General features: G+C 36.4%; 1 protein-coding gene across 1 annotated transcript; it reads left to right on the top strand.

Moving 5' to 3' along the window:
- Positions 1–10,233: 10,233 nt before the first annotated feature.
- Positions 10,234–12,290, top strand: LOC138134370 (sodium-coupled monocarboxylate transporter 2-like). Its single transcript, XM_069052629.1, has 7 exons — positions 10,234–10,460; positions 10,509–10,786; positions 10,836–11,058; positions 11,110–11,250; positions 11,294–11,512; positions 11,566–11,836; positions 11,886–12,290. Exons 1-7 carry the CDS (start codon positions 10,246–10,248, stop codon positions 12,288–12,290), a joined length of 1,752 nt encoding a protein of 583 aa, XP_068908730.1. The 5' UTR covers positions 10,234–10,245.
- The last annotated feature ends 3,519 nt before the right edge of the window (positions 12,291–15,809 follow it).

Here is a 15,809-nt window from a genome sequence, read left to right as displayed (position 1 = left end):
AACCATTAATTGAAAAGTTATGACAATTGCCGTAAAACGCCTAACGGTCGGTAGAAACAGTTTTAAAAAAAATTCTAAAAATACTACTGAATTGTAATTTTCCTAATCTCCATTTTTATGTTCGTCCGTGAAATATCGCCACATCAGTGCCGTTTTTGCCCTTTGAATGGTAACACAACCAAACATAATTAATAACAATTTCTCGGAACTTGATTTGCAACTAAATTAATCGCGCAACGATTAATCAAAACTCCCTGTGCACTATGAAAGATTCTCACATGAAATGGAGATATTTACTCGACATGTTTGTGCCATTCGCCATTCATCAGTTGTTTTTCTCTTGTATACGCAAACTTAACATTAACATTAAATCAGACTTACGCGAGGACTATACGTGAATGGCTTGCTAATGCAGTTAATTATTTCTTAGCGGAAGGACTCGACTCTGAATGGATTACTTTAAATTGATTTAGTGGCAAATTTCCCGCACCATATGCTCTTGTTAATTAGAATTAGTCGAGAAGAGACAACGTGTACACAATATGACGACGGAATCGTGTTTTACACGAGTACTTACTATAAATTATTAACGGATTTCGTGTAATTGCACTCAACTTTTACCGTTCCGTTTTATCGGAGAGCTTTTTAAATTGTTTCGGCACTATCGAAAAATATTTTTTACGACACCATTTAGACAATGGGTTTTATTGTTGCGATGCATTAACGTTTCGCATTCGCATAACATGTGTCTGAACGACCTCACGGAACGCAATAATTGTCGAGATAATTGAAATTTCTTCACAATTAGTCGCATACGTAATTTACAATAATTCATTGCAGTCTTTGGAGAAGCGACGCGGGCCAAGATTATCTGGAGAAATCTTATTCTTAGGACCAGGCGGTACTGATTAAGTACACATCCGCATTTAAATTAGGCTCGAGTTTCAAGTTCGGTCGTGTTTAATTAAACGCACTACTTAATTCAACATTACTTGTACAAATATGTACAAAGTACAAAATAAGCGACAGTATAAGAAACCGACATTAATATTCTCTTTCTAATTTCGCAGACGTGCTTCGTTTACCAATACGGGGCACGCTAAAGAAGGAACCTTCTCCTTTCTGAAAATCTGCGATGCGTCCGTCTAGCGGTAATGTTGCAAAAACAAGATGGCAAAATGGCAAAAAATGGCCAACAGCTGCTTTGTCATTGATGATGTATCAGTGACACGTGCACACAGCCTGGCAATTTGCACCCCGTGGAAATGAATTACCGCTAACTGTAAAGTGCAACGTAATTTAATCAAAATAAAGTGAGCACAGGTATAATAATGTGCTACGACAATTCATCATTACCTAACAGTACATCGGCGTTATCGTCTTATTGTTGTCTTAAAATCGCATCATGTTTCGTTAAGTATTTACTAATTACTCGATTGAAATTGGCCGAAAGAAAATGGACAATTTGTTGAAGTATACCTACTAGATTTGTGAGATATTCGGGAGGCCGTTCGATGTTGTTAATTAAGACAATATTGACTGGCTTGTCTAAATACAGGTGTACCTAATGGCTCACTTGCAAATCAAACAAGTGTGTTTAAGGAAAAGAAGTAGACGCGAAAGAAAATGTTAACAGATGTTAATTTGTGATCGTTCTGATAGTCTGTTATAAAATGAAAAAAAAACATATTGGCTTAAGGCTTCTGCTTCTGTACAGTCAGTATGCTAGAAAATATCGCTGCTATAAATGGACAAAGATTATTTTTGTACTAATTCATAACCTCAAAATAAGTATCGCCCGGTTATCCCGCACTTTGCAACAGAAACTAGGGCAGATTGCTTTGTAAGGTTGGTATTAAATGACGTAAGACAGACAGAAACGTCAATGTCAATTCGCTTTAAACAAAATGAGCGTTTCGTCACATTTGTATCGGGCGTTCAAATGAAATTCTGGGCTGGGAAGGCGTTGAAAAGCGTCAATTGTTTTGCTTTTTTAAAGTGTAAATTGACAGTTGTAATTAGAGCATATTTACAGCTTGACAACTACCCTAAAATTCATAAACAAAAAACCTTTATTTTTTTCTTTCTTTGCAACGTTTTACATTACAAATGGAGTAACTAACGTAATTGGTGCGGAAAGTGCTACCAACCCAACGGTAAAAAAGTTACCAATGTTAAATTATTTACTTTTTTTATTTCATTTTTAAATATTCTTGTGTTATTCGTTAGAAAAAATATTGTACCAACTTTTTCGGCAAGAAATTTCCCACATACGTTGGGAAATAACTATTTAATTATAGTTTTTTTCAAAATATTAGCACCATGGTAATAGTACGGGGTGATCAAATAGGACTGTTTAAGTTGGTAACACTGAATTGTATTTTAAATCGTATAACAGGAGTAACTTTCGGTTGTTGATGGCTTGTCGTTGTTAATGCTATACCTACATCAGATATTTGTCAAATAAACCAACAAAACATATCCGGTTGCAGTGTTATAAATAACCGAATTAAAAAATTTTCTTAATTGTACTGCCAACTTAAACAGTCCTTCTTGATCACCCGGTATATTATTTAACGAGTTCGTGTGTAAATCGGGCTCTTTATGACACTCGTGGGTCTTTAAGACGCGTTTTAAACTGGCCCACTCATGTCAGTTTAAAATGCGAGTGAAACGAGCATTTTAAAGGCCCACGAGTACCATAAAGAGCCCAATTTACACACGAACGAGTTGAATAAGACGTTATAACTATTTTGTATTCATGGCCTAAAATTTATTATTTTTATTTTCGAAATCCAAGAATAGTAGTTTATTTGACGAGTTTGTGTGTAAATTGGGCCTTTTTTGGCACGCGTGGGCCATTTTAAAACGCGAGTGAAACGAGCGTTTTAAAGTCTCCAAATCGCTTAAAACCTTTAAAATTAGCTTGACGTTTTGTTTTGACAAGTTGTGACATTTATCAAAATTCGTTCACATAGGAGAAAATTCTCAAATTCTGACAGTGTCGCAAAAAAATATTTTTTCGCAACCTGATGATTTTCACTTTGCAACAGAAACTAGGGCAAATTGCTTTGTAAGGTTGGTATTAAATGACGTAAGACAGACGGAAACGTCAATAGCGCTGCCAACTTTAGGGAAATTTCCCTATTTTAGTGAATTTTAGACTCGTATGGGGACATAGGAAATTTTTCTACATTCTGGGGAATTTTACACATTTATCAAAACTAAAAATTTCATTTCCAGCACCATAGACATGAGTGATTTCCAGTTAAATTCGGTACTCCACCAATTAATTTTGTGCGTCCCCATCTAGCTAAATTTCTATTGTATAAAGTAAATTCAGGATGGATTGGGTAGTTCAAGGTCAAATAATTTTACTTTATGGCTATTTGATCTTTGATCATGTCTTGTAAATAGTGACATGCAGGAAACCAACATAATGCGAATTTAGCAATGCACAATCCAATGTGAACGGTGTATACTGATTTTTTGTTTGTAATTTTTCTTTCCTTTTGTCTAAATAAACACTAAAAAAAAATGATTTGTTTGTTGGAAATGAATAGGATTTGTTGACATTTAGGGAAAAATTGGTCAATTTAGGGAAATTTTCTCAATACTTTAGGGAAAGTGCAAAACTAAAAGTTGGCAACGCATTGTCAACTCACTTTAAACAAAATGGGCGTTTCATCGCATTTGTAATTGTAGCATTAATTCTCATCAAAACAATAAATTAGTAATTTCATTATTAAAGAAATGAGAATACAATTCAAAAAGGTAAGAGTAATAAGGCTCCAAAAATAATAGTTATTGTTGTTTTTCAGGTGAAGAGGAAGAGAAAGTGCAATTATTAAAAATTTGCACATTTACAGTACAGTTCCTGCATTCCTTAATTTCTACTCCTGGAACTTGTTCAATATGTTGGTTATGTGATTGTAGAAAGACGCTTGTTTCGAAACTTGAATATCGAAGGCTGTAGATGATGATGGTCCGTCTGTTATCAAAGCGCAAAGACTGAACTGACTGATTTTTCTTGGATTGTTCAATTTTATTGCATATTTTATTTTGACAAAAAATGAACCTATCGACACCACCGATGCTGTCAATTTTGATAATCTAGTAATCGGCGCGGAAAGTGCTACCAACTCAATAGTAAAAAAGTTACTAAATGTTAAATTACTTACTTTTTTAATGTCATTTTTTAATATTTTTGAGTTATTCGTTACAAAATACCAGCCGGACAACATAACCATTCTTAACAATTGTTAATTGTTGAAATTTTTTGCGTTGTCAATTATCTTTAATTATTCAAAGTAAATTTTGAACAGGTTACCGCGCTGGATCGCCAAGATATCCCGTATATTGTCGGTTAATTCCTATTGATTTTAATAGCTTTCTTTCCCGTACTAAAAGGCCACATAAAAACAAGCGTCGCCTAATAAAAATGTTAGTGCATTTGTTGTTTTATTTAACTTATTGATTTTATTGCCCGTCTCCTTATAAGTTTCTATTATTATTACCGTTTATTACTCGTCGATATAATAAAGAAGTGGAGATAAGGGTAATTCATTGAAAACATCGGCAATAAATAAATCGTTCACTCGCATGATCTTCCGAGGTGATTGATCTTGAGCCGGCCACCTTTCCTGACTCACCCCGGAAGATGATCCGGGTTTCAGCACGATTATCGATATTTTGACAGGCATTTATTTGGAAAGCAATAATGCAAATCAAACGGCGAGTTAGGTGTTATGGCACGATTTCGCGCAGGAAACGAGCGCACTATTAAAAAGGAGTTAATTATGCATTGAGCACTAGTCGTTTCTTTCCTAAACAAGTTTTTAATTATGTGCCGACTGATGCCGCTTTAGCACGTGGTTGTTTTATTATTCGGATTCTTGCAAACTCGCGACCGAGAAAGTTTTGATAAATTTCAAATTGCTGATCCGGTCGAGCCGGACCGCTCCGGGGGACGGGTCAGGCACAGAGGTCACCAATTTAACGGGTAATTATTCCACAAAAAAAACCAATTAGGAAAACGTGTCGAAGAAACGAAATTATTTCGGTCAAAAATCTTTCTCTGTCCTATTTTTTTTTTTTTCGAAAAATCCCAAAGAACTTCCTGGCGCCTCCCGTTCTCGCGGTGTTCCTTTTGATGTGGAAGTCGTGCAAACAGCAATTAAAAAGATATTTGCCGGCGACGAACAATATCGCAGTACTCCTCATAATCTAATTTACGAATAACTGTTGTCTGTGTAGTTATACCAATTATTATTTAACAACGCATTATAATTAGCTCGCATCTTCATAAACAATCAATCTTCTTCGTGGCTTTAACAAAACAAGCCCGAAAGCAATTATTAACTGGTTCGTAAAAAATTTTTGGGGGGTATTAGAGGTGTCGGTGGTGTTTGATTACCATAATCATCGACGCTTCCAAACATGTTGATGGACAATGTAATCCTCGTTGATCTAAACTCCCAGAAATGCCAAGACATGTAAAGCTGAGATACAAGAAAATCCACTACCAGTTTGCACTTACGAAACCAGTATTGCCACCAAGAAAAGCCAATTATTACAACTGTTAATATGTAAAGAAGTTGGAACGTCATCTACGACGCATCTCTCTTCTGGGACCATTTTTGGTCGAGTGAGAAACGGTGACCTTGACTCGGCCGAAGGGAGTGTTCTCCTCAATGAATGCATCTTTTTGATATCTTAATTACAAGTTCTCGAATGGAAGCACTTTTGTGACTAAAGTCTCACGACTTCCACGGGAGCACGCCATTATACCCAGCATTTAATGTGTACGGACAAATGAAATAACTTATCACTCTGGACGGACGTGCGAACAATGTCTTTCAATACGAAATGATGGCGGAATCTTTGCTAATTGGAACGAGGCATAAAAACGGATTTTACAAAACGCGATAGTCATAAAAAACTGCGACGCAGGAATTGGAAATGGGACTGTTAAAAATTATGTAAAACGTTGCGTTCGAAGAAATGAAGGACAAAAGACACCTGTTATTGTTGACAGCTTCGGTGAAATTGTCACTGATACCAATCTGGACACGATTAGGTCACATCCGTCGAGCAATTAAGGTGAATTCGTTGGATAATCATAAATAAAGATACCTAATAAAACGGCAGTGTTGGACAGTTGTTTCTGGCCCCCGAATCGGAAGCCCCATCTCGCCAACAATGATAACGAACATTAGCATTTTTAAATTATTAGCCAATAGTCCCAATTTAGTGAATAGATGGCGCTTGCCCAAATGTCAATCCATAGATAATGTCAATCTAAGGTTCTCGATTATAATACAAACATCCCTTAAAATTGTGTATACTTCTGTCTTTGTCACACTCACGGCATTTGTCGATAATGTCCTCACTTTTGAGTTGTCGCTACCTTATTTAAAGTCCTTTTTTTTTAAATTGTCAGTGTCAAAATTCCCTCAAAGAACAGGCTGTATCACCCTAAAACCTTTCATTTCGGAACACCTCTATCGTAAAATCTCCCTAGATCAGGTTTGAGGTTATGTCACTAATGTCAGTTTCAGGTGTAACCAAATTTTATACCAAAAGACAAGAAATAAAGACCATAACGACACTGAAAAGTGCAACTGCACATATACAGGAAAATGGGAATTTATTTAATGGGTAATATAAGCAGTTTACCTATTCATCTTTAGAATCTAACCTCCAATCGTCTTCCGAATATGATTCTGCGGAAAGTTGAATTATTATTGAAAGAATGTCCTCAATTGGTAGATTTCCCATCAATTATTTCCAGTCCTCTCTAATCAGTTTCTCGCAGTGACGAACACCATTGGCCCATATATTAAAATTATAAAAGAAAATACCTCGAATATGTGTGCATCTTTACTGCAATTTAGCATGGTCGTTTTTTCTCTCTGCATTTCTTCACGTAATCTAATCATAGCCAATTTTGTTGTGTTAGATCCTTGCTTTCGGAAACTCATTTAACTTTTTATTTTTATTTAAATGTAATTGCGGCTTCACTAGCGCAAGCGCCTTCACAATTCACATCAATGACTGACATACAGTTGACATTTTACGTTGCCAACCTAATTACTATCAAATAACCAGTGGCTCATACCAACCTGACAACACTTTGACAATTGATTATTTTCATTTCGCACCCCCATGTTTTTTACTTTACAACAGAAACTAGGGCAAATTGCTTTGTAAGGTTGGTATTAAATGACAATGATAACGATTAATGCAATAATTACGTCTCTTCTGATGGTACTTTGGGAGCCGTTAAAGCTACTGTTAGGCGTCTGTTAATGTATGCAGCTTTTTCGCATCGCATTTTTGCATTTTATTTACCCAGCAAGAAATGAATTGTCGATGACTTGGCTCGGCCTCGTCAAACACAATCGATAGGTTCGTGCTGAAGATTTTAATGATAGATTCGCGTTTCGATCGTGGAAATAATTCCGTCTGTAAATTGTGGAATTAATGACCTACTCCTGGGGATAATCGTTCGATCAGCGCCTCGCTCGTCATAATTATTATCGTATTATCTCATCTTGCACTACTGTTTGTTGTTGTGACGGGCGACAGGTGTAAAATTGGAGATGATCGCGTGGATTTGAATGATTTCCGATCGATTTGATCTCGTGTCAGACGTCGAATGATCCAATTTGGCTTTTCTAGCCTTGTTGAAATTTTTATGAAGGGTCACAGTTGTTGACGCCGGCTTCACCGAATAAATTATTTCCAGTTACAATGCAAAAATAATCGACGAAACAGTCTCACGAGAGTGAAGAAATTCCGAGAAATTAATTGGCCAATTAACGAAATTTTGGTGGGCCTCGTTTGGACAAAGCGAAATAAATCTAAACGACGTTTAGACAAGCGGCGACAAATTGGGTGTTATCAACAATTACAACAGCGGAATTAATGGACGAGAGCGGTTTCCAAAATTTTGGTTTGCTGCGGTAACGACATCATGCCACATGTCACAGTTTAACAACCGCTGATTTGCCGGAGTGCAGGACTAATTAGATGCTGCTGACGTACACGAGAATATGTAAATTTTTATTTGCTTAATGGAGAGCCACCACAAATTTTTACAACGTCGTCACTAATTTGTCACCGGACCTCATTTATTTTTTTTTTCTTATCAACTTATTATTCAGTAGATAAATTCTGGATTAATTGATCGAATTCTCGTACGAATCTCGTTTCACCTCACCAACTGCCGAAATTTCGTTTGGAATTGTTTAATTATTCTTCTCGTGATTGTGTTCTCTTTCAAAAGATTTCTGCGTTAATTAATTAATTAATAGCGATGTAAACTTGTCAAAATAAACGGATCAAAATTAACCTTACTAATATTCTAATTAGGATTAGTAGGTAGGTATTTAATTAGTAAGGTGGTTTCAACAGGATTACAAATTTATGTCGGTTCCTACGATAGCAGTCGGAATAAATCTACATTTTTGCAACGAGGTGATCTAACACCTACCGTTGGAGTTTCTTCAAAAAAAAGTTCTTTATACCACCTGGTGGAGGATTTTCATAATTTAGTTATAAATTGATTGAAAAGCTTTGGTGGTCGGACACTAACGTTTCCACCTCCAGATGGTTAGATCAATAAATATTCTTTAAAAAATTGACTTAACTTACTGTTAGGACGTTTCATAAATCGATAATCTACACTTTCAAACAAAAAATATAACCATAGAAAACGAAACAAATATTTTTTCTCATTATCTTCAACAGTATCCCATATGATACCAGATCCATATCCTAGTCCTTTCCCTTAGATTTTAGATAATTATTCTGTATTTCAAGTTTGATTTCTCTTTACCTTTAATTTTATTTTCATAACCTTACCATTTTGTCGCTGTTAATGTTACGTCAGATATCTGTCAAATCAACCAACAAAACATATCCGATTGCAGTGTTGCAAATAGGCGAATAAAAAATGTTCTTAATTGTATTGCCAACTCACACAATCCTTCTTGATCACACGACACCCTTATTAAATTTAATCATGACTTAAATTACCATGATGACGAATTCATCTCTTTCTGGCAGGATATAATTGCATAAATCTATATCGTTTTATGTTTACTTTAATCACAACTTTAGTTGACGGCAACTTTAATAACGGTGTCGTGATACGGCCCCTTGTCTTTAGTCACTATGGAAAGGTGCATTTTTCACAGAACTGACAGTTGTTCATTGCGTTTATAAATGGTCTTGTGGTAAAATTTTCCGATTCTGGGTGTGCCCATAGCGTATGTGTCAAGTGACGGGTTGACCTAAACTGCCATTTTTGTTGATCATATCCCAAAAACTTTACTTTGTAATCCGTCAGATAGTTAGATATTACCGTGCCTTCAAATAAATTCGGAAATAGAGTAGGCTGTGATTTTATTATAAAGTTGGTAACATGTAATTTTTAAAGTCACAGTAGTGACCTTGGACAGCACGTGTTTAAACGTCTATTACCAACCGTTGATAGAGAAATTATATAAATCACAGCCTACTCTAATTCCGAATTTATTTGAAGGCATGGTACTTAAAATTTTGAAGTGGAGGTGGCTTGGGGCCAATGACGTGACGACTTTATTAAGTTACTCTCGTGTCAAAAATAAATTACTCCCTAGAATTATAACTTTTATCCCAAAACAACGTGAATGGTGTTTGCTAAATTTTCAAAAGTGTTTCGAATGTTTTTACTGACTTTTTGTCAATGTCCTTTCTTGTCATTTTAAATTCGATATTTTCTTTAAAATGTAAAAATGAGCTATACAACAGCAAATCACCATACTTATCTCCGTATACAATAGATAGGTATAATGGCGCCCATTCACTAGTGAATGACAGCTTGCGAAAATTTCCTTATCTTTCGTTAGATTAAATTAGGCTGTATTCATTGGCGTTCGTGCATCAGGAGTTAATATTGTAATAATAAAAAGTTCCAATAAATAATAAGACATGATCAATTTTCTTCTAGCTAGGGAGCTGTCTGAATCGGAGTGAGATGTCGTGGCATTTAAAAAAAATACTTTCAATCATTTTTTTAACGCTAATGTAAAACTGTGACATTTTAGGACGCCTATGATTTAAAGTAAAAATCAAACCAATAAAAAAAACGTTCACTTTTGGATGGCCGCGATTGTACATGTATTTATGCAGAAAATATTTTTTTTTAGTAACGAACGAATACTATCGCAACAATTTTACTCACTACTACCGTAAAGAATGATAAACACGACCGTCTCTGCGACACTCGTCGACCCTACCAAACCACTTTTCTCATGGTATGACTACATATTATTTTGCGTGATGCTTGTCTTTAGCTCCGTCATCGGGATTTATTTTGGTTGTTTCGGGAGCAAACAACGAACCGCCAACGAATATTTGTTGGGTGGAAACAGCATGAAACCTTTACCTGTTGCTATTTCGCTAACCGCCAGGTAACATAATGTGTCAACACCAAAATCCACCAAACCAAGTCATTTTAGCCACATCTCGGGGATCAGTCTTTTGGGGCTTCCTGCAGACGCGTACCGCTACGGAGGCAGCTTCTTACTGGGAGGCATCTCCATGCTGTTCGTAACAGTTGCAACAATTTTCATTTATATTCCAGTTTTCTTCGATGCGCGAGCGACCAGCATGTACGAATATTTGGAAAGACGATTTGATCACAAAACAAGATTGTTAGCTTCCTTCCTCTACGTTTTAGCCACTCTTCTTGCCAATCCTGTGATTGTTTACGTCGCAGCTTTAGCTTTCTCGACAGGTAAATAATGTCGTTTTAAAATAAAATTTTGAAAGTATTCTTTTCGCAGCCACCGGTCTAAAAATGCATTTGGTAGTTCCCGTTGTCTGTTGTATTTGCGTGTTTTACACCAGTATCGGTGGCGTCAAAACCGTGATATGGACTGATGCTTTTCAATTTATTTTTACCGTTGGGGCTCTGATGTTTGTTTTCGTGTTGGGGGTCAGATCATCTGGAGGATTTTCGGAAGTTTGGACAAAAGCTCTCAATGGCGAGAGATTGAACCTTTTCGAGTAAACTAGTCTCAACTCCTTTAAATTTACAATCCAACTGTTTCATTTAAGCTTTAGTCCCGATCTCACCAAACGTGATGGTTTTTGGGTTGTGATAGTTGGATTAACGTTTCATTGGATGGGCACAGTTAGTATCCATCAAACTTGCATTCAGAAACTTCGCTCGGTTCCAACATACGCCGAGTCCAAACTGTGAGTATTTTGTGACTAAATGATAAATTGTTATGGCAGGCAGATCTCTTATATGGTATGGAATTGGTTTGGTGGTGGTTAAAGCCGTTTGCGTTTTAATCGGGTTTGTGATGTATGCCAAATATGCAAGTTGTGACCCTCTCACAACCAAGAAAGTCACCAAAAATGACCAGTTGGTGCCGTATTTTGTGATGGACGTTGCTAAAGACGTTCCAGGATTATCAGGAATTTTTATTGCTGGAATCGTGAGTGCTGGTTTAAGGTTGTTTCCTCGTTTCATCAAAATACATTTCTTTTTAATACATTTTATTGCAGTACTTTATCGGCAAGTCTAAACTGCTTGGCCGGCACCATATATGAAGATTTTTTATCAAAATTCTTACCCAAAAATATCACCGAAAAAACGAAATGCACCGTCTTAAAACTCATCGTTATAACAACAGGAATTGTGTGTCTTGCCATGAATTTTATCGTCGACCATTTGGGAGCCATCATCCCTCTAAACATGGCTATCGTGGCGATAAGCAATGGCCCTCTACTTGGAGTTTTTACGGTGGGCCTGTTATTTCCGCGAGTCAGAGCTAAAGCAAGTTCCTTTCTCAAGAAATATCCGAAAGTTATTTTTCTTCTTCCAGGGAGCTTTCTACGGAGCCGTCACTGGTTTGATTTGTATTTCCAGTATTGTAATTCCCGCCAAATACTATCAGTCTCGGGGACTGATAAAAGACATTACCAAACCACTTTCCACCGAGAGTTGCCAATTTTTCAACGAAAGTGCGGTTCCATCCAATGTTTCCTCACGATTAGAAACATTTGAGCCGCATTCCATTTTCAAAATATCTCATTTTTGCTACACCTTAGTGGGAGCGGTGGCAACTATGGTTGTGAGCATCGTCATTAGTTATCTGACAAACGACAAAGATGATCTTCCGATAGATGAGTCCCTGATAAGTCCCGTTAGTCGTTCTCTGTTGAAAAAGGAAGTCAGAATAATTGGCACAACCCAGTACAGAAGTGTTGATATTCCTTTGGACAGTTAAAAATTTCACTAAAATATAATCTGTTTTAAAATCAAAAATCCACCAACTTGAATTATGTTGGCAGAAAAAAATAAATTCCTAGAATAAATTTCATTTTTCTGGGTTGGCCCAACCTTCCGTCAAAATTTGACCTTCACTGTGTCACAAATATCAAATTATAAAAATGCTTCGAAAACAAGGGATCTTTTAACCGCTAAATTAAAGCGAGCGTTCATTAAGTGCTTCGAAGAATTTAAAAAACACAATGAACTACGACCAAAACGACTGTCAACAGTTTTATTTCATAACCCCACGTTTTTCTGACACTTTCAAACACACTAAAAACAAAAGTTGGCGACGTTGTCGTTTGTATTTTCGAGGTAGAATGCAGTGTTGGTGGATTTTTGATTTTGAAACAAATTATACCTACAGGGTGATTTACGAATAGTGATTCATTCAGTAAAATATAATTATTTTGACACATTTGATTGACACTACTGTTTCATTTTTCTCAAATCGGATTACATACTATGATCACAGAATTTTATTTAAATTGAAAAACAGCGAAGTATTCTATGAGAGAGTAATTTGTTTTGCAGGAATAAAGGCGCTACATCATACACTATTCGTGAATCACCTTGTATATTAGATTTCAAAATGGTTGTCGACCCAGTTGATCTTGAAAACTCAAATTAAATTTGGCCGTGCGGCCATTTATAGTAATTTTTGGGTTCTTTGGTTTTCATGTTATCTGCCAAAAAAAACGTCAAGGTCATGAACATTTTAATGAACACCTTATGATCTCATCTTTTTAGACATTCGTTAACTTAATAAATAACACTTCTAACCAAGAAACATTTGCCAACATCAGAGAATTTGGTGATTATTATAAACAATTATTATTTTTCCCCATGTCACATGGTCAGGTTGTTCTCTATGAATAAATTTATAGTTTTCCGTCAACTAGACGAAATGTTATTCACTTTTATACTTTGCTTGTCATTTCTTTTAGATCATAACCTCAAACTGTCAAAAGTGATATTCAGTTACCATTTTGTAACTAAATCTCAAGGCCGGTGTGCATGCTCATGGGTTTCATAACCAACTGCGTCGAAGTAAAAATGGATTGCTCCTTTAGTTTCTGTTTTTCTTTTTATTTTTGTCGCTGCCAGACGTTGAGGGTTCCAATGTTCTTGTTAAAAATATATGCGTATCTAACAAGATAAATCAGTACAGCTGTCACTACTTATTGTTGAATTTTCGATATTTCACTTGTTACTAAACAGCACAGCGCACACTTTGACAATTAGGTATGACTCGTCAGTTCACCACGCTTCGCTATTTCCGCTCCACTGGACCGTCAACAAACGTCAATTGTGATATTGCCGCCGATTAACAGATGGTGCTAATATTATTTTGGATTTGCATTGATGGAACGTACCCCAAATTGTTCTTTTTTGCAGAACGATGTTGAATTCGGTAATGGGGGGCCAGAGGGTGGGTTGTGTCTTAAAAAGTTTGGGAACCACTGCCTAAGAGGTTCCAAAATTTCAGTTTTATTATTTTTCGTTGTTATTACCTTGGGGAAGTCCTATTATTATAAAATGTTAAAAAACCACCCACACCAAAAGATGTTTACTTCAATTTTACCTCCTCTTATTATACAGGGTGTTTCTGAAATAGGTGCATTAATTTTAACTGGTAATAGAACTCGTCAAAAGGAACAACTTTTCTATCTACCATTTTGCCGAAAAACGATGTTTAATTCCAAAAAAAAATTGGAGAGATTTTTCACTAAAATAGCCCTACGTCACTAAATACTGCAATGGCTAATTGAGATCAGCGCTAATATGAAAAAACATCCATTTTCATCCAAAAAACGTGTTTTAACGCCGAAATCGAAATTCAAATAAATCTACCCGTATAGCAAAAAATCCACTTTTTTTTTAGGTTTTTAGGTAGCTTAGTTTTGGAGATATGAACGGTTTTAGGAAAATCTTTCCTAGTTTTTTAAGCCATTACGCAACGTTTTTCGCCAAAATGGCAGAGAGAAAAGTTGTTCCTTTTGATTAGTTCTATTACCAGTTAAAATTAATGCACCTATTTCAGAAACACCCTGTAAATCAAAAATGTTTTGTTTTGTTTTTGTACCCAGAAGGAGAGACACAACTGGTTCGATGAAAATTATGTTTCGATGTCATTGTTGATTAGTGCTTTCACCGCGTCAACGAGCACTTGATCAAGTAAAAGTGCATTCTCTGTTTGCATTAACAAGTTCGGTAAAGTACCCGTCGGTACTGACCAGCAATGCCAAAAAAAATGACCACAACCCGCAACTGTCAGACCGCGTGTCGTCATCCGACCACACCACGTGTCCCTCCTCACGCAACAATAAGACGATAATTGATAGATGCACCGCGAAACTGTGCCGACCGAGGTGCTGCGCTACCGGTTTGCATATTCATAAGCACGAGTACCACACAGTATTTGCACATATCATAGCGACCGTTAAGTATCAGTTTACCCAAAAAAAAACAACACACCGACTTGTGTAACTATTTACCCGTCGCAAATCACACGTAAGCTCGGGCACGTACCAGTTGTTGATCGGAATTCGGATGTTTGTGACACGGAAGCCATCTGTCACCGGTGCTTGTTTATTGTTTCATCCTGGCAAGTGAGCACCCCATCGATAGGGGGTATTAAGGAGTCGGCAGACCGTGACAGGTTGTTGCTGTCATCTGGTGGGATCCGACGACACGAGTCTAACGCACTTGAGCAGTCAAGCGGTACGACTCGTGCGCTGAAACGAGCTGGACATTTTCAGGAAGACTGAATTAGGTAGATATGAGCCAGGAGCAGTAGGCGCGAAACGGTGAGCGCGGAGACTTCAACGCTGGAGCAGCACAGGAGCTTGATAAAAATGAGTCCCAGAGACTTCAACGCTAGATCAGGACACGAATAAAAATCTGAGATTTAGAAGTGATATTACGAAACTGGATCAATTATAAGCTAATGTAATTTCTTCTTCAGTGTGTTACGAGCGAACGCCACCTTCCGAAATTAAGGAAAACAGTCAAACCAGTTGCTCAAGTATACTTATTTTATTTGTTGTTTGACATGTTGTTCCAAATTAACATAAATTTAAATTAATTAAGCCTGATGGGCTTTATTAAAAATGTCATATTTCACCAAAATGTGTCTAATTTGAACAATTTGAATTTCAAATTAAATTCTCTTAATTCCACGAAAGCAATTAACTCTCAATAGATTTCTATTTAATTAATCGCCAATAAAAGAGTTGTTTGGAATGATTAAAATTAATCGTTTAAAATTAATTAATTTTTTACTTTCCTATTATCTAAACGAATTCATTAGACTTAATTAATTTTATTAATTTGTCTAAGTACCTACCATTTAATTTAATTACTTAATTAATTGATCTGGTTGAAAACTGAGTAAGTAACGGATTTTCTCGCATTTCACGTACCAGATGGGTAGTTTTTAAGGGTGGCGATGACAACCATTTGCCACTTCAGA

This window comes from Tenebrio molitor, chromosome 1 (genome assembly GCF_963966145.1).
Source record: "Tenebrio molitor chromosome 1, icTenMoli1.1, whole genome shotgun sequence".
NCBI classification, from domain to species: domain Eukaryota; kingdom Metazoa; phylum Arthropoda; class Insecta; order Coleoptera; family Tenebrionidae; genus Tenebrio; species Tenebrio molitor.
The sequence above is the reverse complement of the archived record's forward strand: the minus strand, read 5'-3'. Positions and strand labels throughout refer to the sequence as shown.